The following is a 26,227-nucleotide window of genomic DNA, read 5'->3' as shown; positions in this document are numbered from 1 at the left end:
CTAGATGGACCTTGGTCTATTTTCGTCTAGCATTTCTTATGTTCTTATATTTCTTTGCTCATTATTCCCATGTGAAATTGCTACAGTCTCTCTGCTAGCAAAATGTGTAATGCTGCTTTTAGCAACAGGCAATAGATTTGATGACAAAAGCCAGTGACACATTAATCTACTTCCAGTAAATCTCATGGGAGCTGACTCTGACTCTTAACTCAACGAGTGTTACACAATATTCTCCATGAACTAGACATCTGTGAATTGAAAATAAGAAGTTGGCAATAGCTATGCAAATACTAATTGTAATATTTCCATGAAACTTGGCAGGCAATATTGCGAACCACCCTTCTCACAAAGCCAATTTTGCAGAGAAGATTAAAAACCCTGAATGTTTGATAAACCACACTGGAACAATGGCAGGATTCATTCCCAACATTGCACAGTCAAAGGTCTGCAAATAACAACGCAACCAGCTTTGTATTCGTATTCCAGTTTCTGTTAAATGACTTGATTTATTTGCCAACGTGAACCTGAAAGAGCTCATAGCATTCTGCGTTATCTCATTCAATAAGCAGTGACAGCGACTTAGCAGATGTTTGTTCGGCAGATGTGCACTTGTTGCTCTTTCCCATCTTGTTCTTCAGCTGAAAACCTGGTGAATGAAACAGGTGACCAGATCAAATCAGATTAAAAATAATGCTCTGGTAACTCAACAGGTCTGACAAACTTAGTACCGATTTGTGCTTAATTATGGCAAATTCTATGTTGTGAACTTGTAAACCACCAGTTCACACCAGAGATGGAAAAATTATTTTCTTAGCCCCGCAAACCAAATGGATCTCTTGAAAGCTATGCCTGAATGGTCTAATAGTGCAACACATGCTCAATTGTCTCCCAGCAATGGATAAAATAAGGCTCAATAGATGTAGCAATGAGCAACCGTTGTGCATGTGTACACATACATATCAAATGCAAACACATAACACCTGACAAATTAACATTACAAAAGCTATAACCTCTAAAATATATGAAGAAAACTAATCGTTACCTCATCTTCTTCTTGATGATCCTGCCTCTGTTTTGCAGATTTTGATTTCTTACTGTTCATGCCTTTGAGTTTATTAATAAGAAACTTTTTGTCTTCTCCCTCCTGTGTGACAAGGGAATATTCACATTATACAGCAAGAGCAGTGGAAATGGAGCTGCACATTGTAAGTTCAATTAAGCCTCTGCTTCCAGATTCTGTCATCCACAATTGAATTTTAACTGAAAGAAAGCTTAAACCTTAATAAACCACAATAATACTAATGCTCTATTGTGATTCTATTGCAAGTCAAGTGCCAATATACAGTGAAAACAGTTCTTGCGGGTAATAAAATAATAAAATAAGTTTTATATGTTTCTGATTGTGAAAGGTTCAGCCACTCACGTTAGCTATTTGCTCATACAATAGTTTGATAATCTTTCTTTGACCGTCCACAACTTGCCAGTGGAAATAAATCACTATCCTAGAAGAGAAAATGGAAAACATTATAATTGCCTGATGAACTTTGAGCAATTTGGGAGAAATTAAAGAAAACATATAAGATGTTGCCACAATAAGAATCATAATAAACTCACATTAAAATTGCTGACCCAACCAGGAAGATGAAAGGATTATCCACCAATGATCTGTGAATGTATGAAAACCAGTATAACCTAGAATCTGTTTTCGCCAATTGATTGACCCAGTTCTTTGCAGACTCATAGATGGTATTCAGTGATCGGAAAGGACCACACGCGTTGGATGGTTTTATCCTGAGAAAGAAAGAATTTATCCTAAGAATGAAAGAATATCAAAAACCAAACAACCTTTGCTATTGTGAAATTCATAGTTGTTTCATGCAAGCAAAGCGAGTCTTTAGGCAACCAGGAGGACTTTAAGTAGAGTTTATTAATGTGTTTCTGTAACGTGCACAACAGCGCTCATCAAAATATGTTGTGCGTCATATGAACACTGTATGTGTTGAAAACTAGAGTACATAAAAGAAATCTGATAAGCCTTCTGCATAAATTGTACCATTGCCTCTCCTCCTCCTCCCACCAAAAAAATGATTTAATTCTATTCATTTTGCGGGTGCGGATATGAATGATGCAAAACCACACCCGTACCTGCAAGTGGAGAGAGTGAGCACAACAACCTCACAATTAGCCTCTGCACTGCAACCTGAACCTAGAAGAACACCAGATCAATAGGACTTAGCCTCAGACGCTTCCTTCCCTTTAACCATTTAGAGTTCAATAACTCACCGAGAAGGAAACAATCTTCAATGGAGGAACTGCAGCTGCTAAAACTTCTGGCAAAGTGCTCTGGGATGCTACCCAGGGTGAGGGGTGCTATTTAAATGCAAGTTGTTGCTGTTGTAGCAACAGCATATGCAATCGCTTATGACCCATATATTCTCTTCAGTGTTGTTCAATATTCACTGTCATGCAATTTGGGCCTCAAATCGAATCATCGCTATACTTACGACCATATGGTATAGGTGTAAGCAACAACTGCTCCGAGGAATGAAGGGAAACACAGCAGAGTGATAAAGACAGTCATCATGTGAGATGCTCCCCAACGTTTGCTTGGAGCCTCGCAGTTCCTCATCAGACTATGCTGAAAAAGAAGCAATTAGTTTGAAATAGAAGCGCACTAAATCATTTGGATAAGAGGCACCATCCATAATCCTTCTCATCCGAATAAAAATAAAACGAATGTTATTTTAAAAATGGTAAAAGTAAATCAGAAACTTACTTTTTTGATGTAAAATACAAAGAGAAACTTAATGATTTGAATAGCAGGCAAGAGTGGAGAATAGAGAAGACCCAACCTGTAAAATGAACAAAGCAAGTTATTCACAAAGGTGCAATATAACTAACAACCAGAATCTGTAATGTTTAAATTTAAAGTGATAACTTTGATAATAATTAACCCAGTGATAGCAAGGTTTAACGCCATTGGGAATACACCTCTTTAGTTACAAATGCAGGGCTTATTTACTATTACAATACTATAATAATAATAATTTGGACACTCAATCCACGACTGTTTGTGGGACACTGCTGTGCACAATTGGCTGCCGCATTTTGCCCACAAAATATACAATCAATTCACTTCAGTCTATTCTGTGAAGCGAACTTTGAGATGTTTCGAAGATGTGATAAGGTGCTACATCAAATGCAAGGATTATTATTATTGACATTAATCCAACACAGAACAAATGATTACCATATGAGAGTCTGTCCGTAGATCAACTCCAGGACATTTCTGGCAATGTCAAACTCTGGCTTCTTTTTGTGTAATTTCATAGAAATTAACCTGGGCGAGGGGAGAAAAGAGGGCAACTGAAGAAAATAGAAATTACATTTTATTTTAGTTTGCCTTTGATCTTAGCAAATGTATTAGTGTCACTGCTTTGCTTTCAAATACTCGACACTAGTCACTGTGAAGTGCAAGGCTGGTCCATGTCTATTCTATATAGCGCCTTAGGATGTCTTCCTGACGTGAAAGGCGCTATACAAATATAGTATTGTATTGTTGTCCACATGGTGTGCTGAAGTGTACAGCAGATGCAATCAAACAAAGACAACAACAACAAATTACACTTGCATAGCCCCCTTCACATCGGAAAGAGTGAAAGGGCACTGGACAGGGAGGGGGTTTTGGACCCGACAACTCAGACTAGTCTTGGCGTCTTCCAGTGTTGTTACTGCCACTAGGTTTCCAATAACAAATGGTTAATAAAACTCATGATCTGCACATTGTGTTGACACTGTGTTTGTGAATATCAACGGATATTAAAGTATTGCACAAGTAAAAAGCTTCGAAGCAAAGCTTACCTCCACACGAATTCTCCAAAAATTGTGTCCAGCACAATAAATATAAAATCCACCACAACCAAGCGGTATAATTCTTGCCCAACAAACGTTTCCCAACACTGACACAAGAAGAAAACAAAAGCAGGAGTTAACATTTGGTTGACACTACAAAATAACCAATCTTTTAATCCTCTATAATGTCCTCGATAATCTCAACCAAGACATTGTAAACAAAGCATTTATGTTAAAAAATTAATAGATATTCTGTTGACACAACAGTTAAGATGGAAGACGTGGCCAAAATGTTACTGAGCGCTGGATGTAGCAGTAAACTGAAGGCATATGTACTATGACCTTTCTTTCTGCATTATCTTCTCTTAATAACTTCAAGTATTGCAAATAAAATTAGCAATGCAAAGTTTTATTTAAAAAAACACGTAATTTCATGGGTCATTGTGCAATGTCAGGCAGTTTGGGGATATCCTCCCTACGTGAAAGGCGCTATACAAATATAATTTTGTATTGTATTGTTTCCAATGGGTTTCATATTCTAAATATAGTTATCTGTAGCACAGGTCATCCAAAGGGAACTTTTTGGAAGATCCGTTGTGATTTTTACCATTGATTAATATCATTGTCAAGGCGAGAAACATTCAAGGAATCTTTAATACTAGTTTTCTTCTGCGCCTATTTTGTGTGGTACTTACTGGTATTTCTGCTTGCTTTCTGGTATTTCCTCCCAACCAGTGATAACACAGCAGTCCTAAACTGGACATCTTCAACACCAGATTCCTTTATAAAGAAACATTAGAAAAGGAAATATGAACTGTACTGTATTAAAATTTGAATGGTACTGTGGATGCATTAAAACCAAGGCCTTTCCACTGGCTGTTTATGTCGCAAACTCATTTGGGGTGAATTTACTGCAGATTAATTGGTCATTCACCTTGCTGGTCCAAATGATTGCCGTGTTTACCGACAAAACAAGTCACAGCAATTTCCTGTGAAGCACTTTGAGATGTTCTCGTGTATTACGCCGGCCTCCTGCTCGTCCCTCGCACCCTGTGCCCCACCATCGGAGGTCGCGCTTTCCGCCACGAAACTCTGGAACACTCCCTCTCAATCTCTCCACCTTACTCCCGCTTCCCCTTTTTCAAGTCCCACCTGAAAATCTTCCTCTTCAACTGTGCTGACGGCCATCTCCCCCACCCCACCCAACTCAGAGTCAGGCTGCGCCACTGTTAAGTGCTCTGAGACGCTACCCTGTATGGAGGACACTCTATAAGTGCAAATTGTTGTTATTGTTGTTGTTAAGGTGTTGCAGAAACGCAAGTTCTTTCTTATGTTTCGATAGGGTTGAATGTACACCTATGGTTAGATGAAATAGACATTTTCTTACCTGGTGATAGCGACATAGACTTGGAGTTGAGGGAGCTCATACTTTTCCACTGAACCAATCAAGTTATAAAAGTAAGGCAGCACAAGATTGATAAAGGACACTACAATGGGAAGTGCCAACAAACTGCTGTCCAACTCTTGCTTTGACTTTCCCTCTCGGATTTTGTCGGTATAGTCCTTGAAATATAAAACACATCACTCAGTTCACACGTGGCATCGTTTAAGAAAGTAATTAAGTGTCTGTCACAAGACACCAACGCTAAAATCTACTTTCGTAGTCACGTGATCTTACATTACAAATGCTGCATTGTCATCGTAGAGGCCAGTGCATTTGACATTCAACCAAGAATAAGTGAATCACAGTAATTTGTGTTACGAATTTGCAAGTTCTCAGCTATTTCACATTAGAAATAATTGATAACTCAGGTCGGGCTGAGAGTCAATGGACTCTTGACTTTACAACCACTTGAGTTTTTCTCTTGAGGCTTATGATGCACTCTTAACTCTGTGAGTGTGTTATTTAATCTGCAGCATATGCTTTGGCAGCTATTGCAGCCTCATGGCATAATGGACAATGCTTAAAACTGTAATTCAAGGCACAATTATCTGAATAAAAGGCACGTTTATCTCCACCATAAAATTCCCTGCGGTTTATTGAATTATAATGTTGCATTTGCAAGAGTGAATGCTTAAATGCTTTTGGCAAAGATCACAAGATGTCCTGAATCAGTTAGTGCAGTTTTAAAGAGTATTTTTCATTACCCGCATTGCAAGTTTCAGAAATGGTGCTTTTGTGCCTTCAACAGTTCACCATTGAACAAAGCTGACAGATGGCTCATTAGAGCAAAAAATGTTGATGGTTATACTGAACCATGCAAATCCATCTGACCAGACTTACAGCACAGCGTTACAGAAAACTAGCAGAGCTACTGAGATATCATTCACAGTGTGAAAATCTAAACCTTATTACGTTGAAACTGTAAACAGTGAAGATATATTGTATGAGAATTTGGGGCTGGATTCTAGGCTGCAACACAATCTTTATAGACTACTCAAGTTTCAGGCTTTTAGTAGCATCTGAACCCTTTTGATTACGGTAGTCTTCAAATATATTCCCATCCATTATTTCTCATCATTTTTATGTTTCTGCATCTGAAAGAGTTGCGACAATGTGGATATGTATATATATATATATATATATGTGTGCTCCCAAGCCTTTGCCGTGCTGTTTTTGAGCTGGCCATAAGGTGGGGGAAGAGAGCCTTGGGTGTAAGAATGGATTTCGATCTCCCCGCTTAACCCAGTAGCACTTCTTGTCATAATAATAATTATTATTATTACTTCTTGTTATCCAATGGAACCGCCTTTTACTACAAGATGGGTCCAGATCAAGACAGCCATCGGCCCGTTAAATCTCCCCTTTCCAAAATACCACTCTTACCATCCAGCCGTTACATTAAACACAGATGATTAGATCGTTTTCTTTCAGGAAGTAACATTATTGGATATAGTATGTAGGTAGTTCGGGACATATGTGCATGCGACCACCGGGAAGGTGGAAAGTGAACTAGGTGGACCGTTTCTTCATCTAGCATTCCTTATGTTCTTACATTATCAAGCTGTTTCTTTAATGGGTCTGTGAGTGGGAAATAAGTGCTAACATAGATGTACTACATACATATGTAGTGTGTGGTTTTCATTTTAGAGTTTGCCAGGCAGCTAGTTCAACATCTGGACTTTCTGGTTTAAACTGCGCAGATGGAAACCCTACTGAGATCTACTCTTAAGTTTTATCTGGCTCTAAGGTCACAATGGAAATAATTAGCTGCATATGTGTATCCAGTGCTGGGAGAAAAAAATAATAATAATAAATTGGTCACTCAATCCACGACTGTTTGTGGGACACTGCTGTGGGCAATTGGCTGCCGCGTTTCACCTACAAAATAAACAGTCAATTCTCTTTACGGTATATTCTATGAAGCGCTTTGAGATGTCTCGGCGACGTGATAAGGCGCTTTATCAAATGCAAGGATTATTATTATTCATTCTATTTGAGAATACTTAGCATTCTGAGATAGTATTTCTACGTGAAAGGCTCTATATAAATGCAAAGTATAGCCACAGTTGCGGTGTTGTGTATATTCATGAGGCTCACCTCCAGTATTTGTTCTGAGAAGTAGTAAACGCCAATAGCACAGCCAATAGCACTGCCAAAGCATATGAGCCACCCAAACATGTGAATGGCTATGTTGCGCAGCTTCTCCCAAGTACTCAAGCGAGAGGTATTGGTCCTTAGATCAGAAAGGATCTCCTGGTAATAGGGGGAAAAAAAAAGAACATTTGTAGCCATTGTTGATAGAACACTTTGAATCACAGATCATGCGGTACATGAACATTTAGGCCACAAAACTCACCTTCAACTGGGTGCTGATGTTCTCATATTGTACCTCAATGGACTTTTTCTGAGTAACCTTAAAATCCCATGAGCAGAATAATTTGACTGCTAGATCCCTGTAGGTACTGCCCACTCGGAAGCTCTCCCCAAAAGCCTTGGATACGCTAAAAGGGAGAGTAAAGTTGCAATTACGTCTCAATGGCCATTACATTATATAATCAAAGACAGAAAAGCTCCTGGTATTTAGAAGCCCCAATATCATACTCACTAAAGTTGATCTCAAATGCCTATTGTACCTTAGTAAATGGATTGCAACAATCTATTTGTTGATTTCGCCCACAAAACGTACAGTCAATTCTCTTTACAGTATATTCTGTGAAGCGCTTTGAGACGTCTCGAAGACATAAGGCGCTGTATCAAATGCAAGGATTACTATTATTGTTGTTATTTCCCATTACCGTTGCAAAAGGAGAAGTTTATTCCATTGCTGGGGATTTCAACTTCACAAAGGAAATATACAGGTCAATAAAGTACTTTTTTTACCTGTACACCAAGATGATGCAAGTGATGAAAAAGGCAGCTCCCAGAGTATACACATATGCAATAGGCATATTGTACGGGATACTGAAACAGCTACTTGTAGTGCAATTTGAATTCAAGGAGCTATTTGTGTAGTACCCATAGTATAGAATGGTTTCTGTGAATTTACCCTAAATAAGAAGAAAAGATTTCAATGTAACACATTTCAAAAGTTCCTGACTGCATTATTTTAACTTGAATTTATTTTACTGTGAGTTTTGCATTAACAGTTAAGAGCACGTAAACTTTCTATTCACAATTCATATCCATTGTCTCATGAGATCGGTTGACCACCTCAATGGCCTTTGTGGAGTCCTATAGCTTAGTGGTTAGAGCACTCGCCTCGCAAGCGAGAGGACCTGGGTTCGATTCCCGGGCAGGACGAAACATTGGGCAAGTTTCCTTACTCCACACGCCTCTGTTCAACTAGCAGTAAGTAGTAATCCGGTTATTGGTGGATTGGCGGATCACTTTTCCGGAGGTAATAATTCCTTCGAAGTAAATAAAAATAATTTGAGACGTCTCGAAGACGTGACAAGGTGCTCTGTCAAATGCAAGGATTATTATTATTATCATTACGTCTTTTCACTCACCGCCCCAGTCAGCAGCTCGAGTCCGGTGAACTTGCTTTGGGTCACCGCGGGAGGCTGTGTAGCTTGGGGGATAACGATGAAGAGGAGGTTCAAAGCAAAGAGGAAAATGTTGAACATGAGCAGGATCTTGAGGAAAATGAAGTACGAGAGCACGCCCATGCCAAAACGACCGCTGATCTGTTTCTGGGTCATCTGCCACAACTGAAGGGAATGCAGGAAGGAGAGGAACCCATACCACCGCCGTTGGGCACCCTAATAATAATAAAAATCATAATAATAATGTTTAGACGACGGTTGGAAGGGTAAACCGTCTTTTTAAATCAAGATTTACAACAATTTACTTGCAATTTCACTGTAAGCTGTCAATCCACAAGTGTTTGTGGGACACTGCTGTGCAAAATTGGCTGCCGCGTTTCACCCACAAAAACAGTCAATTCACTTTACAGTATATTCTGTGAAGCGCTTTAACAATAGTATTGTTAATATTATTAAACGAACATATACAACCCGCATTGATTATAATATGCAAACACACTGACCCTGTGGTTGGAAAAGCCTTTAATTTACAAGTAAAATGATATAGGAAACTTGCTCCACAGCTGTAAATTCAAACATGTCCAGATTCGAATATGCAGCAGCCGTATGGCCAATTACTTGACTTGTTGGCCAAGACACTGTGAGAAACTTCCTTCTCATTTCCTGCTACGGGATCTTTAATATCCTCCTGAACAGGCAGACTGGTTTTTAGCAACTTATCCCAAAGATGGCACCTAGAACATGCAGCACTGCAATGGAGCGTCAGCTCAAATCTTAACATGGGGCTTGAACCCACAAATCTTCCGATGCATAGGTAAGGTTGCTACCCGCTGAGCCAAACTGACATCCAGAACTTGTTTGTAATTAAAATGCATATGAAGGTAACGACATGGCAGCGCTGATGGTGTTCCTATCAACGTGCATTCGGCTACTTACAAACATGAGGCTATATTTAATGTGACTGCAACAATGCAGACGTCTCCTTTCTTGTGGTTCTTTAAAACAACCTTTGGAGGTAACTTGGTTTCTGCAAGAATATGAACAGAATTAGGTAAAATAATGTAGACTCCCCCACACACAAACACACACAGAGAGAGAAAGTGCCCAGTGGGATGGAGGAACTTGCATTGGTGATGTAGAAGGGATGGCAGGGATAGGACAGTAGAAATGGGGGTGGGGCGAGGCTACAGGAACACTTCAAGCGAAGAATGAGAATCTTAACAGTCGATCCGTTGGGGAATAGGGAGAGAATGAGAATGACGGCCTCATACAACGTTATGTAAGAGAGAATTTGGGCTATAGAATTCTGGATGGTGTGGAGTGAGTAGATTCCTTTAGCTATGACTGACCAAGAAATTCTACAATTCAACTCAATCTAATTAGGAGTGTTCGAAGTGCTCATTAATTTGAAGTGTTGATTCTATCAAAGACAGATTAGATAGTTTTCTTTTAGGAAATAACATTATGGGGTATCGCACATAGGTAGTTTGGGAAATATGCGCATGTGACCGCCAGGAAGGTAGAAGGCGAATTGGATGGGCGTCGGTCTTTTTTTGTCAAGCATTTCTTATGTTCTTAATGAGAATATTTCTCTTGGAAGCGCAGCAAACTTGAAAATCACTTGACACAGTACCATTCACTGTAACCAACCTGAGGTCCAGTTTCATTGACAGACATAGTGGCATCTCCTGCAGTATTTTGTTGCGTTGACTCTCAGTAATGTTTTCTAACTCACGCACCAGCTGTCTCTTCTTTTCTGAAATGCGGAAATGTCGCAATCATTAACACGTTATTGCTCAAGTGTATTGTTGTAGTTCAATTAGAAATGCTTTTGCTGGTTAGTCTGTATTGGAATGATTTGCAGACACTACAAAACACTAAGTGTCGACTATTCGAGTTGAATAGTAGAATTCAGACATAAATGCGACTTAAGTAAATTACAGGGTAGATGGTACAACTTTAGCTAAAATGTTATGGGATGTTACATATATTTTATATTTAGATAAAATGTCAGTATGTGTGATGGGAAAATGTCAGTACGTGTGCCTTGAAGAGTTAAATTGGTTCAGAAGTAAGAAATGTGTTTACTCCAGTTGCGGCGCTCTTGTCAGTTGTTGATGTAACAGGTCCTGCATTGTTTGAATCCAAATCGGCTCATGGGTAATGTACACAAGGACGGTCCCAGCTTGTCTTAAACCAGCCAGAAAACAACTATCAAGGGGTGAGGACGTGCAAATCCGCACAGACCATGCATCTCGGTGTTAAAAAAGCACAATGACAAAAGAGGTAGAGCTAAGCTATCCTTTGTTCAGTCAGACTTGGTCATCATGTGTGTTTGGTCTGAGCCTTTTTGAAGGAATTATTACACCCGGAAAAGTGATCCAGCAATCGACTAACAAGCTACTGCTTATGAACTTTGATATTGTATTTACAGTAACATTCCAGTATCTGAGCATAACAGCAAATATTTACTGGCGTAACCATACCTACTGTAACCAATTTTATTGAAACTAATGCAAATTTAAATGTCTTTTGGCCTTATTAAGTAAACAAGCTTTAAAATATAAAACCCAAATGACTTTTAATCCTTTGTTAATAGGTTCCTGATATAAAATTCTGGCAAAACGAATAAGCTGGTCTTTTCTGGCCACACATTTCATCTCAGAATTCAACAGTGATTAACGCCACTACTAACCCAAAAGAAGAGAAACGCATTTACATTCCAAAAGTTTGCTCTTTCTGGCATTAAAAAGCATTGAATATTCACAAAGCAAAAGGTTAACAAAAAAAAACTGTCCGAGGTAAGAACATCCAGAAAATGCACCTACTTTATCTGTTTAAAAAAAAAGTAAAGGACTTAAATATTCAGAGCTGTGATTGTTAATTAATTCGCTTCACGTCTGGAATCGTTTTAAAAATTCGTTGGGAACTGAAATTTTGTTGCCCCAAAATCTCACACCATTCGAACAGGTAACAAAACTGATAGCTGGCCATCGAATCCCACAGTTCCTAAAAAGTAAATCCCTTCCTCATGGTATTGGTTCCGGATTCCGAATGCAATAAGATATTTTACAGTTACTTTTCTCGTTTCATTTCAATAAGCATTTGTTCTTTTGATCCAACACTTGCCTGCCTCCTCTTCATGTCTGTCATCCAAAGCAGACTGGTCCCGAATGCTTGGCCTCATAGACCGAGAAATTTCCTTCACAGAAGGCCGAGTCTTACGCTTCCGTAGTTTCAACGTGCGGTTGCAGTATTCAGAGATGATTGCGCCTCTGGAACGACCTGTAAAAGTGATGCCCAATGTTCACCTAATGGTTTGGCTTACTTTAGCTTCCAGCAGTATAATAATAATAATAATCCTTAAATTTGATATAGCATTTGATACGCATGCAATGGATCAACACTGAATGAACTGGGTGACATCTATTCACAGTTGAACTTGTTAAAACTTGGATGGCCCGAGTCAAACAGCTTAAAAATAGCAATTTAATACTCCAGCCTGATTTATCACTATCTGTGATTCTGTCATGATTGGACAGATGTTAAAATCACTTACTCTTTCTATCATAAGGTACGCACTGGGTACCTTCCGCGGGTGTGAGGTTTGTATGTACTGCGATTAGTTAATAACGAGATAACTATACAATAAAATGAGATTGCAGTACAACAAAGCCCTTTAAATAAACGTGTAAGTTAACAAACTCACCAATAGTTCTGCTGGGCATGGAGGAGAGCACCTTCAAGGTTGCAGCATCATAGCACTCATAAAGGTCCTCACCTTCTGTCCCTTTACGATTAGGTGACAGAAAACACACTAACTCCTCTGAACAAAAAAGACAAAAATTGTTCACATTACAAAACACAAGCCTTGCTTTTTCTACCAGAAAATTAAACGTGATTTAATGAAACTTAACGGACAAACCAACAAAGGGTTATTTTCAGTCTTTAAAATATCAGGCATTGTTTTCCTGGCTCAATTTGCAGCACTCTCGCCTCTGGATCGCAAGGTTGTGGGCTCAAGGCCCAAGTTAGGACTTTGATCTCATGGGCAGATTTACACTCCAGTCCTGTGTGGCTGGGGGAGCACCAGAGAAAATGCTTCATTTGTTGGGACGTAACATCTCTTGGGCGAGACATTAAACCAAAGTTTCGTCTGTTTGTTCAGGTGGATATTAACAACCACAACAACAAATTACATTTGTATAGCAACATTTTCACGTTGGGAGAACGTTTCCAAGGTGCTGGACAGTCAGGGATTTGAACCCGAGCTGGGGGTTGGGGGTTGAGGTCGGGGTAGTAGAGGCTATTATACAATTTACATTGTACAAATGACATGGTACAAATTACAGTGTCTCCCTCCTTGGGATGGCCTCCTGACATGAAAGGCATTGTACAGATGTACAAATTACATTTGTACAATGCCTTTCATGTTGGGAGGCTTTCACAAGGCGCTGATTTTAAGGATATTAAGGATCATATGACACTATTTGAAAAGCGATCGGTGTTTTTTCCAGTGTTTTAGCCAACAATCCTCTTGCACATGGATACCTTTGGGGTCAGCTGTGTGCAAATCAGTTCTTTTGCCAATAAATGCATGGTCACTTGATAACCATTATCTGTGAAGTGTTTAAGAGGCATTTTGACGTGATTGACACTATATCAAATGAAAAGGTAATTCATAATGTATCACAGCGCTCATTTTCTAAGATTTAAAAATACGGCCAGCCATAACACTAGTGGCAGTTCAGTCTGGTCTGTTGTTACCTTTACCTTACCAGCAAGTTAATCTTTCCTGCATTGATTTTTTTATTTTGCTGTGAGGCCGAGTGCGATGCATGCAGAGAGGCTGAGAAATTCTGAACCTTCTTACTTGTTCTCGTGTCTCCCAGCTGCTCCATCTCAACCTCAGTCACAAAAGCACCGCTCTGCTGATCCCTGAGATGATGGAATGATTCGTGCATCATAATCTCTTCAGCGTCCGAAGAAGAAAGTTTGGAGGCGCTGGAATTTGAAGAGTATTTTTTTTTTAGAAAAGTTGCACACTGTATGCTCAAGACACAAAAGCTTTTAGTTTCCATTTTTTCTTTGAAACAAATAAAATCTCAAGCACCTGTCGTCACACTATTTAAACCTGCATCACAGAGCTTACAGAATAATTTGAATAATTTATTGTCAAACAAGTAAATTCGTTGCGAAGACTGGGAAAGAAGACCATTTCCCTTGAGCATGTTAATTCCTTTTCCGTGTCGATCAAGAGCTCAGCTGTTCTTCGAAACCAACAACTGACCGTTTTTTATAGATTCATTATTCATTGAACATATAGTTTTATAGAAAGTCCCAAAAGCTGTTCTTTGCGGTGAATTTGGTTCTCAGGTAACTTGTGACAGGTCTCACATTGACCTATTTGTAATTTTTTTAAAAAAACGGTTGAAATTGGATTTGATTACCTGTTCTAAGAGTCGGTTTAGAAACCCGCAATGTCTCATAGAAACAGGAAGTGATTCACTGCAAGGACAAATTGCCTCACCTACACCCTGGAACATCTGGATTGAAGCTCACATGACGTGACATCCTGCGTGAAGATCTTTTCAGCTGTGAACACGGTAGATATTTAGAGCAGTCGCACTGCCTCAGTAGTTCAGTTTCTGTCGTTGTCTCCAATAATCCAGTTCATAGCTGCTTCTTCCTGAATAAAGTTGATGTGAAAAGGGGCTTGAGGTTTTAAACAGCACCAGTCAAACAAATGTTTTTTTATTTCGTAAAGATCTTAAAATTTAACAATCCGCAGAATTGTGGAAGAGTGCATTCATGCCTAAAGATCGCCACAGACAAACTATTGTGGAAATTAATAACCATATGTTTTGTTATAGGGATAAATAGCGGAACTGGAACAAAATGAGACTGCTTCCAACAAACCAAAACGTCCACGTAGAAAAGGGAATAGAAACTGGTAAGAAACTTGAAGCCAGCGAGTTGCAAGCTGTTAGTTCATCAAACTCAAGATTAGACGAGATAATTGTTTCATACTTGCATAACAACATACGGCTTACGAAATGAATACAAAATACAATACAAAATTACATTTATATAGCGTCGGGAGGACGTCACAAGGCGTGGACACTCAGGGATTTGGCACTAATGGGGCTTAATAGGGCTTTGAGCACTGTAAATAAGAGTGTTTGAATGTTACCAATTAAAAACAATTTTCTAAAGTGTGGCATAAAATGGGACCATAGTTTGTTTCTTCATTACACCGGATAAAGAGACCAAACCTGCTTAGTTTGGAAGGGGTTTGCATAAGAGCAGCCCTCTTCCACTATAACAACAATTTACATTTACATAGCAACCCCTCTGGCAGGGTAGCATCCCAGAGCACTTGACAGTGGCGGAGCCCGATGCCGAGCCGGGGAGAGGTGCGGTCGAAGGGGAAGGTCTTCAGGCAGTACTTGAAGATGGGCAAGGAAGGGGCAAGGCGGAGGGATAGAGGAAGAGTGTTCCAGAGTTTCGGGCCATGGTGGCTGAAAGTGCGGCCACCGATGGTGGAAAGGAGGGCATGAGGGACATGCAGGAGGCTGGACGCAGCGGGTAGTGGGTTGAAGAGTAAGCAGGTCGGAGAGGTAGGGAGGTGCCAGGGCATGAAGGGATTTGAAGATGACTTCGAGGATCTTGAAACCGATAAATGTCTCTGCCGCACAATATAAACCTGGCCTGCAACCAATCCTGTGCTGCGAGAAGAAGCAACGGTTAATCAATTCACAAAGGAAAGGAAAATGCAAATACTTAGCGGGGGCTTTACCTGAGCAGCCCGCCACCTAAATAACCAAATAAAAGTCTGGCTGCAAAGTTACCGTTATTTTAATTCTAGTGTCCTCCGCTCCTATTGTTCAGATAGCAGCTCCTCCCGAGCCTTAACCCACTGTGAAAGGTTGTCTGTGACTTCATTGAATGACTTCATTCATTGCACCTTTCCGTTTTGTGCCTCATTCTGCCCATACCTGTTAACTTACAGCCCAGTGCGTAAATCATGCATTCGAGAGCTAACAGAGACACGTAAACCTCTGGATGTTACTTAAGAAACTTACTGAGATTGTGGGAAATGTGCAGATATGATACGCTCACCAATATAACCTTCACAATCTTTGTTTTCGTAACTTCTCATTTCGAGTCACCAAATATGTCACTGGAGTGCATTTTCCTCTGCCCTAATTTGCAGCAGCGACAATAAGATAAAGAACCTCGTGCAACAAACAGAACTGCAGACCACAAATGTTTCAGACTGTGGGCAGGGAAGGAAGATTGAACAGTGAGAGAACACGGCAGGCTGACAGAAAGATACAGCAAGTGTTCCTTGTTATTGTGGTTATTAACCACCGATGGCTGTTGTTTTTCCAAAGCCTCGATGCTCAGCTGTACACCAAACTCTGGCCTCAATAATCACATGTTGTTTAAAAGGCACCACAGCGGCCTTCTGCTTGTCATTAATTATCAGATGGTCTTCAACCACTGCTTGTAAAAACAGTTCCTCAAAATAGCTACGTTGAGAATGGGCAAACTTGTCAAAACTGGTGAGGAAAATTGCTGCATGTTCCCTTCACACCAATCTTGCCCAGAGAGCTACATGGGGAGGTGACGTTGGGTCAGAGAGACTGCTCATTTTTTTAGGTTCACCTGCCAGCCCGTCCCTCAAAGAAACTCCTCTTCTGCCGTGCATGTTGTCATACAATTCCATCAGCCATTTCTACAGTAACCTCCAAGTCAGGCCTTTGAGAATAACTTAACTGTTAACTGATAAGAGCTGTTGAATTACGCCAATGGCATTTGGATGTTCAATGATTTTGCCAATTGACGAGTATGTTTCTTTATGAAAGAAACGTAAAAACATGTGTATTCCTCATTGCCATCTCCAGCTGATGGTCTTCCCCCTGCAGCTGGGAAGATGCCAATTACCATGTCTGGATCACAAATGTTACATGGTTTCTGTCAATGTTTCTGGGGTTTAAAACCCAAATCCAGTCTGACAGACCTTTAAACACTACTGAGTTGTGCATCTCAATGCAACTGAAACCACATTTTCCAGTTCCCAGGACTTTTACAATGAAATCTATATTAAAAGAATGTTATGTTCCATACAGTCTACACACAGTCATGTCCAATGTGGGGAAAGAATGAATCATTTACAAGCAATGTGTATTGTGCAATAATACAAAAAATTAAGACAATTTCATGCCTAATCTACTCTAATCACATAGTTCAGTAATGTGCCTACAGACAAGTTGTCAGCACACGTAAGGTACATTTCTGAAGTGCAGCCTCTGAGCGATAAAGCGGCAGATTTTCTTCTTTAATAAAAAGTACAAATGACGAGCAAGAACAGAACTTGGGATGTGAAGCAGAGAGTGGGTGAATGACCTCTCTACATGCACACACCCAGCAAAAGCATGTGGACAAACACCAAACAGATAAGCAGACAGCTCCTGACATGCCTGCTCCCAAACAGGACGGAGTTGCTGAAACAAATAAGCTATTTATGTTTATTATTCACCGAGGTTCTTCCCCATTAGGGCAGTAAAACTGGTTTCTTCAAGAACGTAGTTTTCTGTAAACATTTCCCGTTTATTTTTCTGGGAGGAAGAAACAAGTAAAAATTGCAAATTTTTGCACCAGAATTCTAACACAATCATATGTGCTGAAGTTCGTGTGTGTGTGTGTGTGTGTGTGCATGTACCAGGAATTTTCACAATAGTATAGTTATGAGTCACACAACATGACAGGGATAGTATCTCACTACCTGCATTTCCAAAGAACACATCATTGCATCGCACAGCAGGAAGCTGCCACAGCAGTCACAAAACATGCAGACATCAGTGCATGGAGCAGTGACCACAGACTATGGGTGGGATTTTGCAGGACATGAGCTGACATTGGCTATGGTGGTGGGGGCGCGTGGGGGAGGGGGGAGGGGAAATGGTGCTGAATATCTTAAGAGCAGACCTTTCGAATTCTACTCTGCAAAGGATTTGGTCTCTAATTGATGTTGACAAGTGTTTCAATTGCAACTCTCCCTAGAAACAAGCAATCGAGGCGAGACATTCCACAAACCGGGTTGGGAATCTTCCCTTCCTCCATACAGCAGTATTTATGTCCGGACACACGAGCTGCCTCCGCCAAACAATGAAACACACTCGCCCCACCGCCCCCCCTCCCCCCAGTGCCCATATTCCACAGAGCTCATTTCTAACATTCTTCAGTTCTGACATTAACACCGACTTTCAGTGGCTCACTGAACTTTTGATATAGTGCTTTTGAGGCATCTCAAATTGCTTCACAGAATATGCTGTAAAATGGATTGATGATATTTTGTGGGTGAAACGTTGATAAAATATTAATGACTTGAAGGCGTCTACGCTGGCGGAACAACTTGGATTTTGAACGTTTTCTCTCAGAACAACAAAACATTTGAGATTACTTTCCAAAATAGGCTTTGCATTTCTGCTAATGGTTCACAAATGTTACTGTAGCACTCAATAAAGTGAAGCTGATTTCAAATGTTTTATTGGCTCCCACGCATCAATTGTTAAAGCATCAGATTTCAGATTCCTCTTAGGAGAATTCCTAAGTTACTTGGGCTATTTGGCATTGCAGAGTTGAAAATCACGGTCATATAAACAATATTTCGCAAGGCGGCAATACTCATCACCTCCAAATATTTACTGTACAGAACTTTCCACAACCAGTAACTTCATGAATCAAAAAATTAGCAAACTTTTTGTTACTTGTGGAAGTTTAGAAAACAAGATTAAACAATAAACAAGGAAATAATATTAGGTCAATCACTGTAGACAACATGTTAGTTTTGAGTCATTGATGACAACTCATATAGGCAGACACGTATGGTATCGATCAGACTGTAAATATTTTTTAAAACAGGCAAAATACTGCAGTTACTGGAAATCTGAAATAAAAACAGAAGTCGTCGGAAACACCCAGAAGGTCAAGCAGCATCTATGGGAGAGGCAAGTGAGTTAATGTTTCAGGTCGATGAACTATCGTTAGAACTGGCGAAAGGTTATTGACCTGAAACTCCCTTCTCTTTTCGAAAATTGTTCATGGGATCTTTGAAGTCCAACTGAACAGGCAAATGGGATTTCAGTTTAACGTTTCAACTACAGAATGGCATCTGTGACAATACAGTGTTCCCCTCACCCACCAGCTCTGCACTCGAGTGTCAGCCTGGGCTATAAATATTGTCAAAACGGGTCTTTTCAGACACACTGCATCTACTTATTGCGCAAAAAAGAACCTAAAAGTAGACCTATAAAAAAAACTGTGAACCTAAAACTGACCATGAACTGTTTGCACTGTTTCATTACTGAGATCACAGCCTCTTTATGAAGCTGAAAACGACGTTCTCCAGATACGGGTTTGTTTGAAAAAATAGGTTTGAGGTTTATCTGTTATCTTTCCATTCTGCGATAACCATTCACACCAAAGAGAACATTCAATGTGGACCTTCACAAAACATTGAAAGAAAGATTCAATGTTCTAAATTGAAGCTTTTTGGAAACCTTTGCATGAAAATCAGCATACAGTGTTACATTCGGTGATACAAGGTTACACTTGTGAAAATAAAGCAAACTCACAAAAAACAAAAATATTTTGTATTAAACTTGCAGATCGAAATGATGGCTTGAAAGTAGGTCAACACCACCATGCAGCTAGCAATGATATTATTACAAGCTTCTAGATTGGCCTAAAAGTGAATAGTCTGCACTTTTCCTTTTTTTTTAATCTCCTGTCTACTTTTAAAAATGCGGTGGACGGGTATTTGAGGAGGACGGGTTTGCAGGGTTATGGGGAAAGGGCTGGGGAATGGGATTGACATTAATTGCTCTCTTCAAAGAGCCGGCACAATCTCGATGGGCCGAATGGCCTCTTTTTGTGCTGTACAATTCTATGATTCTATGCTCAACAAGCCTGAAGGGGGGGGGCGTGGGGGTGGAGGGGCTCAAACTATAGACATCTCCGCAGATAAGACGGCAGTGCTTCTGAAAAGCATTTTGTCCAACTTTTCCATTTGTATCTATGTCTCGAATGAGCCTAAGAAACATTCCACCCTCCCTCATCAAAGGGATGATACAACAATGACAATTTACATTTGCGGAGCGCCTTTCATGTCGAGAGGCCATGTCAAAGTGGTTGAGTCTCAAACAAGCAGTCTGGGAGACTGAGGTGGGGGAGTGGGACAGAAAAGAGTTGGGGGAGGGGGAGGCTTGAACAAAACCAGCTGATACAAGCCAAGACTGAAAGTGTAGCTGGAAAGCTCTACTCAATGGATTCTGTTTCAATGATCCTCTCTGATCGTACTGCCATACAATTAACACTGCATCAAACTAAGAGACAACACGCCAATAAGTTTACTTGTTCTTAGTTGCGGAGTGTGGACTATGTGTATCGTTCCCCACAAGTATACTTACTGCTTCCTCTTCACTCAGTTTGTAAGGACTACAACTGCAGTATCAAAAAAAATAACAGAAACTGTCGCACTTTAAATGACAAGGTATTGTACAGCACTTACAATTTTAAAAATATCTTTTGTCAATTAATTTTTGTTTCCCCCCCAAAAAAAAAGCTGTTGTATCTTCACACAAGCCATAACTTGTGAAAAATATTAAAGAACCAAAAGACTCATTTCCTCAGCGCTCCTTTTGAACATTACTGCTACTGGGTAATGCTGTTCCAACCTGCCTCACTCACCACTAACATAATAGCAGATGCCCGACGGCAAGAGGCAGTGGAATATCTTATTCCTTCAAGCAATAAGGGAGCATTTTCCCAGCCATAAAAAATATTTATACTTGCCCAAATCAGTGATGGCCTAAAGAAAGTCAGTATTAACTTTAAAATAAAGATCACATATTAAGCGATTAATGAAATATATTAGATCATGTGGCTGTAATTTGGGGATGTCCTCCCGACATGAAAGGAGCTGTAAAAAGTGTAATTTATTGCTTTTGTTTCTGCAGGAAAAGCTGCCTTCCCCCTTCATTCTGCACACATTGCTTACATGACTCATGAATGAAGATCATGAGATCCAACAGCGACCCACCTCGTCTTGTACATTTGCCATGTTTAAAATCACACTTTGTGTTAAAAACAAAAATACCAACTTTGGGTTCCTGCAGACTTTCTTCTGTGTGTTAATGGAAATTTCAAGGCTCAAATGGGGAAGCAATGGAGGTGCGGAGGGACCCATTTTCCATATGGTTTAGACTTGCCCCGAACATCCAACCATTACAAAAGGAAAAAAAAATGCTGCGTAAAATGCAGATCACTGAGATCACAATCAAGCCATCTCCCCACACATCCCCAAGGACTTTGCATACTGATTTCCCTGAACCCACCCAAGTTTCTGGCAAGCTTAATTTGCATTTCCATTTATGTCTTCCTAATTCCTGCTTCATGGGAACACTGTTGTTTTTCCACAGGATGCTATAACTTGCACCAATCCATCGCTCAACTCAACCAACATTCTCCATTGTACTTAATGCCGATACGTCAACGTGCATGAAAAGCCGTCTTACTCCTTCACTTTTGCCTATAAAATACACAATCAATTCACTTTTCAGTATATTCTGTGAAGTGCGATGAGACATTTCCAAGACGTGATAAGGCCCTATATCAAATGCAAGGATTATTATTATTATTATCATTATTATTATTATTCACTCTGCATTCATCTGCTTATCTGACTCAAAAGTGAGATCTGGAGCTCAGCTTGGTTTGGATACTCTCAAGCATAGTTATAGGTTTCTGCATGTGTCAAGCCACCAGGCTGACCAAAAAAAGATGAGACCTGATAAAGACACACTCTTCTTGCACATTTGCCACCTGCTACTGCAGAGTTTGTGCAGATTGACGAGAAGTTACATGCAAGGTTCTTTCAAACCTTTCCTTGCAATATCTTTCTTACAACAACAGTAACTTGCATTTATATATTGCCCCTCAAGCAGGGCAGTGTCTCAGAGCGTTTACGCTGCCTTTAACATCTGTGTGCAGTTAAGTTACACACAGCCGCTATTTCCCAAGAATGAAAATAAAGCGTATTTCTTCATCTGTGGAAAACACGTCACAGCAACTAAACAGACATCTCTCCCACCCTCCCACACGTCTTTTCTGAAAGCTCAGACTTTTTGCCTACAATTGTTCCAATATGTTTACCCTACTTACTATTCACTTAATTTATTTGACATGTTTGCAATGCAAATGGAAATGAAAACCCCACATATTCTTGATTTCTCTTGCACCTGTACTTAGGTGTCAGCCTGGCTAGGTTGGTAGTACTATCGCCTCTGAGTCAGAAAGTTACGGGTTCGAACCCCACGCTGGGAATTGGAACACCACCTCAGCTGACACTCCAATACAGTGCTGACAGATGCAACATCCTTCAACTGAGACGTTAAACCCAAGGTCCTGTCCACTTATTCAGGTGGACGTTAAAGACACCATGGCATTATTGGAATAAGAGGGAGCTTCTCCTGATATTCTGGCCAACAATCCCCCAGATAAAATTGGCATTTGTTTCATGGCTGTTTATGAGACATTACTGGTCACAAATTGGCTGCCACATTAACCTTCAAAATATACAGTAACTACATTTGCAATAAATCCTATGAAGGGCTTTGAGATTTCTTCCTGAGATGAAAGGCGCAATGTCAAACTAAAAATTATTATTATGCTTATTGTACTCAGCTTTTTAAACTATTCCCTTCTTGCTCAAATTACATACTTTAAAATCACAGTCACCAATTAGATCTCATCAAGTTTAATTGATCGAAACAAATGGACAGATTTGTCATAAACATAATCCATTCCATGTATTCGCCCACAAAATATACAGTCAATCTACTTTCCAGTATATTCTGTGAAGCGCTTTGAGATGCCTCGATGACGCAATAAGGTGCTGTATCAAAAGCAAGGATTATTATTATTTTCGTTGGTTTTACCTACCAAGTTACAGCAATAAAACTTCATAACAATATAATAGTTTATGTTGGAAGGAAGGCCCACCATTCCAAACAGGAATGAAACCAACAACAACAACAACAACTTGGATTTATAATAGCGCCCTCCATGCGGGACAGCGTCTCAGAGTGCTTTACAGTTTAGGATCCCGGGGCCGAGCCGGGGTGGGAGGGGAGGGAAGGTGACCAAAGGTGCGGTCGAAAAGAAAGGTCTTCAGCAGAGACCTGAAAATGGGAATTGAGGGAGCGAGACGAAGGGAGTGAGGAAGGCAGTTCCAGAGCCTCGGGGCATAGTGGCTGAAGGCACGGCCGCCGAGGGTGGAGCGGAGGACTCGGAGGACGAGGAGGAGGCCAGACCCGGAGGAACGAAGGCAACGGGTGGTGTTTTGAGGAGAGAAGAGGTCAGAGAGGTCGGGGGGTGCAGAGGAGCGCAGGGACTTGAATACGAGGGTGAGGATCTTGAAGTCGAATCTTGAACCAGTGCGTGTCAATGATACATATATTACAAATAGAAGGTCTTCAAAGGCAAAGACAATAACGTAAACAGAACACATTAATGTTCTGTTGATTGCTTCACCAATCCCAAAAGCCAATGCTTATAGGAAGGGCTCCCCTCAGCACTCTGCAGAATTATAAGTCATATTATTGAAGGCTACAATGGATCTCAGATTGAGTGTAGCAGCAATCTAAGTCTCAATCCAAGTTTTGATTTTATGAGCAAAAGCTCTCTGGGGGATCGTCTGACACAATGGACCAGTCAGCTGAACTGACTATATTTTGGATTTTTTCCCCAACAATGTGGTTTTAATATACAGTAACTAATGTAACATCTTAGTGGGTTGATTCAGTTCTTTTTCTTGTTTTGTTACAGCGATCTGTTGACTTCACATCTGTTTCTCAGCTGGGGAGAAAAAATGCATGAAGCGAGTCAGCTTCAGGTCAGCTGTACTGTTTATTACCACTCCTTCAGAGCAGAAAGTGTGGCGTTGCAAAGCCTGTTAATTACAGACTGGGGAAGGGGAGTAAGAGGAGGTTTTAGGGTATGGCTGGGCTCTCCAGTCCCTCAGTACATAACCCACAAATAAATACACTCTATTTTTAAGGCAGGAAATACTTCCGAATAGATATCATCTTAAACTGGCTCAACAATCTTTTTATTTCAATAAGAATACAGTATTCAGCCAATAATCAGGCACCAGGCAGTTGTCTTATGGGATATGTATTTGTTTTTTTTTCATTGGCTCCCCTTAACAATCCTTGCATTTGATATAGCGCTTTTCGCGTCGGGAGGACGTCCCAAAGCGCTTCACAGGACACACTGTAAAGTGAATGGACTGTATATTTGTGGGCGAACGCGGCAGCCGATTGCGCACAGCGACGTCCCACAAACCGTCGTGGATTGAAAATGACCAATTTATTATTGTTTTTGGTTTTGGAGGGATTATTATTAGGCTCTGTGTGGAGTAAGGAAACTTGCCCAAGGTTTCGCCCTCTGCCTGGAATTGAACTCAGGTCTCTCACTTGCAAAGCGAGTGCTCTAACCACTGAGCTACAGGATCTTCTTAGTTTGCCACGCTCAGTCTCACATCGTGCAGTGAAATTTGCCAAATAATCCACAGGGGAAACCCTGGGGTAAGATTATTTCAAAATAACTATCTAATGTAGATCACCTGATTGTTACTGCGATATATTCTGTTGGACTGGGCTGAAGCACTACAATTCTGTGAAACACATTGAGATGACAACAACCACCACAACAACTTGCATTTATATATAGCAGCCCTCACACAAGGTAGCGTTCCAAAGCACTTATTAAATTACATATTAATTATTATGCTTATTAAATTACATATTAACGTCGGACAACTGTTCCACAAAGTTACCCCAACATTTTGTTTCCTAGATATCTTCAAATATTACCAGCGAGGCCAATCTCTGACACCGGGTAAACTTCTATGTGCATTGTTTTCTCTTTCTATTGTTACATTAAAACATTTATTGAAGGGACTATGGAACTAGAACAAAATACTTGAGATGAATGCGAGAGGGAATAATGGGAATCTTGCCTGGACTCACCTCCTCACCCCATCCCAGGAACGCTGTGATCAACAAATAAATCAAAACTAATAATGATCATTTGGCCACTCAATCCACGATGGTACGCGAGTCACTGCCGTGCGCAATTGGCGGCCGCTTTTCTCCTACACAATATACAGTCTACTCACTTTACAGGGTATTCTGTGAAGCGCTCTGAGGCGACAGCTTGCATTTATACAGCTCCCCTCGCGCAGGGAGCAGCCAAGAACGCTCGATAGTGGTGGAGCACAATGGGAGGTGACCACAGACATGGTCGAATAGGAAGGTCTTCAGGTGTGTCCTGAAGATTGGGAAGGAAGGGGGCAAAGCGGAAGGACAGAAGAGACGTCACGAACACGTGATAAGGCGCCAGATCAAATGCAAGAACTATTATTATCGTCACTAGCTAAGGAACAATTCACCGCAACATTTGGGCTGATTCACAAGAAGTTACAGGCAACCATTTCCTTTTAAATGTTGTTTGCAATATCTTCCTGTACCATACAATACTATCAACTTCTGCCTTCACTCGTTCTTACACCACACACTCCCATTTTTTTTTGCAGTAATACCAGTGCAAAGGGACCCAGCAGATCACATCTCTTTTACAATTTTTAAAAAATAAAACAGAAGAGTCACCAAAATCCCTTCCCTTCCCAGGGAGGTGAAGGTGGTGTTGGGGAGGGAGTAAAATGAACATTTTATGCATTCAAACACAGCTTGAAAGAAGGTTTGGAATCTGAAACCATAGTTTGATGACTTTTGCACCCATCTGCCCAGCACTTGAGCTTGAAAAGGAATGTCTCACAAAAGTTCTCAGGCTAACATTTAGTTTCTTTGAGAGCAGAACAGATTCCCTCTCTGGAGCTAAAGATTGCCTGGAAGGCAAAGTAACCTTGAGAACTTGTTTCTAAGTCAGTCTGCGATTTTTTCCTTCCTTCCCCCCCCACAAACTCTGCACAAGTTCTCGATCCCTGCCTTAAAAAAAGTTTTGTTAACTTTCTTTTATCACCAGCTGCCAGCACTGCTCCCATGTTAATGCAGAGTCAGGGACACAAGTGGTGGTGGTGGTGGTGGGGGGGTTCGAACCCTCCTGTGGGGGAGAGGGAGAAGGGGAGTAGAACCCAAAAAGTTTATGCAAAGTGAGTGCAGCTCTTACCTTTGGGGATCCGAGGACTTCCAACGCACCCCTCCACCTTTCTTTTGTGACTGTGACTGCTTCACTCTGCCCCAGTCCTGCCTGGAGTGTGGCAGATATAATTATTTGTGGCAGGACCTGTTCCCAC

At 40.5% G+C, this 26,227-nt stretch overlaps 1 protein-coding gene and 1 long non-coding RNA gene across 2 annotated transcripts; one reads left to right on the top strand and one right to left on the bottom strand.

Moving 5' to 3' along the window:
- On the bottom strand, positions 1 to 26,227 carry LOC103175530 (transmembrane channel-like protein 6). Its single transcript, XM_007888620.2, has 21 exons — positions 26,101 to 26,227; positions 14,372 to 14,530; positions 13,715 to 13,845; positions 12,551 to 12,667; positions 11,971 to 12,126; positions 10,492 to 10,597; positions 9,778 to 9,868; positions 8,806 to 9,057; positions 8,177 to 8,343; positions 7,653 to 7,797; positions 7,394 to 7,549; positions 5,240 to 5,415; positions 4,548 to 4,632; positions 3,862 to 3,959; positions 3,251 to 3,340; positions 2,777 to 2,852; positions 2,505 to 2,638; positions 1,615 to 1,791; positions 1,424 to 1,502; positions 1,043 to 1,144; positions 1 to 646 (listed from the first exon to the last, which is right to left on the bottom strand). The coding sequence occupies exons 2-21, from the start codon at positions 14,413 to 14,415 to the stop codon at positions 635 to 637; spliced, it is 2,394 nt and encodes a 797-aa protein (XP_007886811.2). The 5' UTR covers positions 14,416 to 14,530; positions 26,101 to 26,227; the 3' UTR covers positions 1 to 634.
- LOC103175529 lies at positions 14,386 to 17,738 on the top strand. The gene is made up of 3 exons (XR_487502.2): positions 14,386 to 14,447; positions 14,715 to 14,794; positions 16,058 to 17,738. It is a non-coding gene; the product is annotated as an uncharacterized LOC103175529 (long non-coding RNA).

The sequence above is a fragment of the Callorhinchus milii genome, unplaced genomic scaffold (genome assembly GCF_018977255.1).
Source record: "Callorhinchus milii isolate IMCB2004 unplaced genomic scaffold, IMCB_Cmil_1.0 Scaffold20, whole genome shotgun sequence".
NCBI lineage: Eukaryota > Metazoa > Chordata > Chondrichthyes > Chimaeriformes > Callorhinchidae > Callorhinchus > Callorhinchus milii.
The sequence above is the reverse complement of the archived record's forward strand: the minus strand, read 5'-3'. Positions and strand labels throughout refer to the sequence as shown.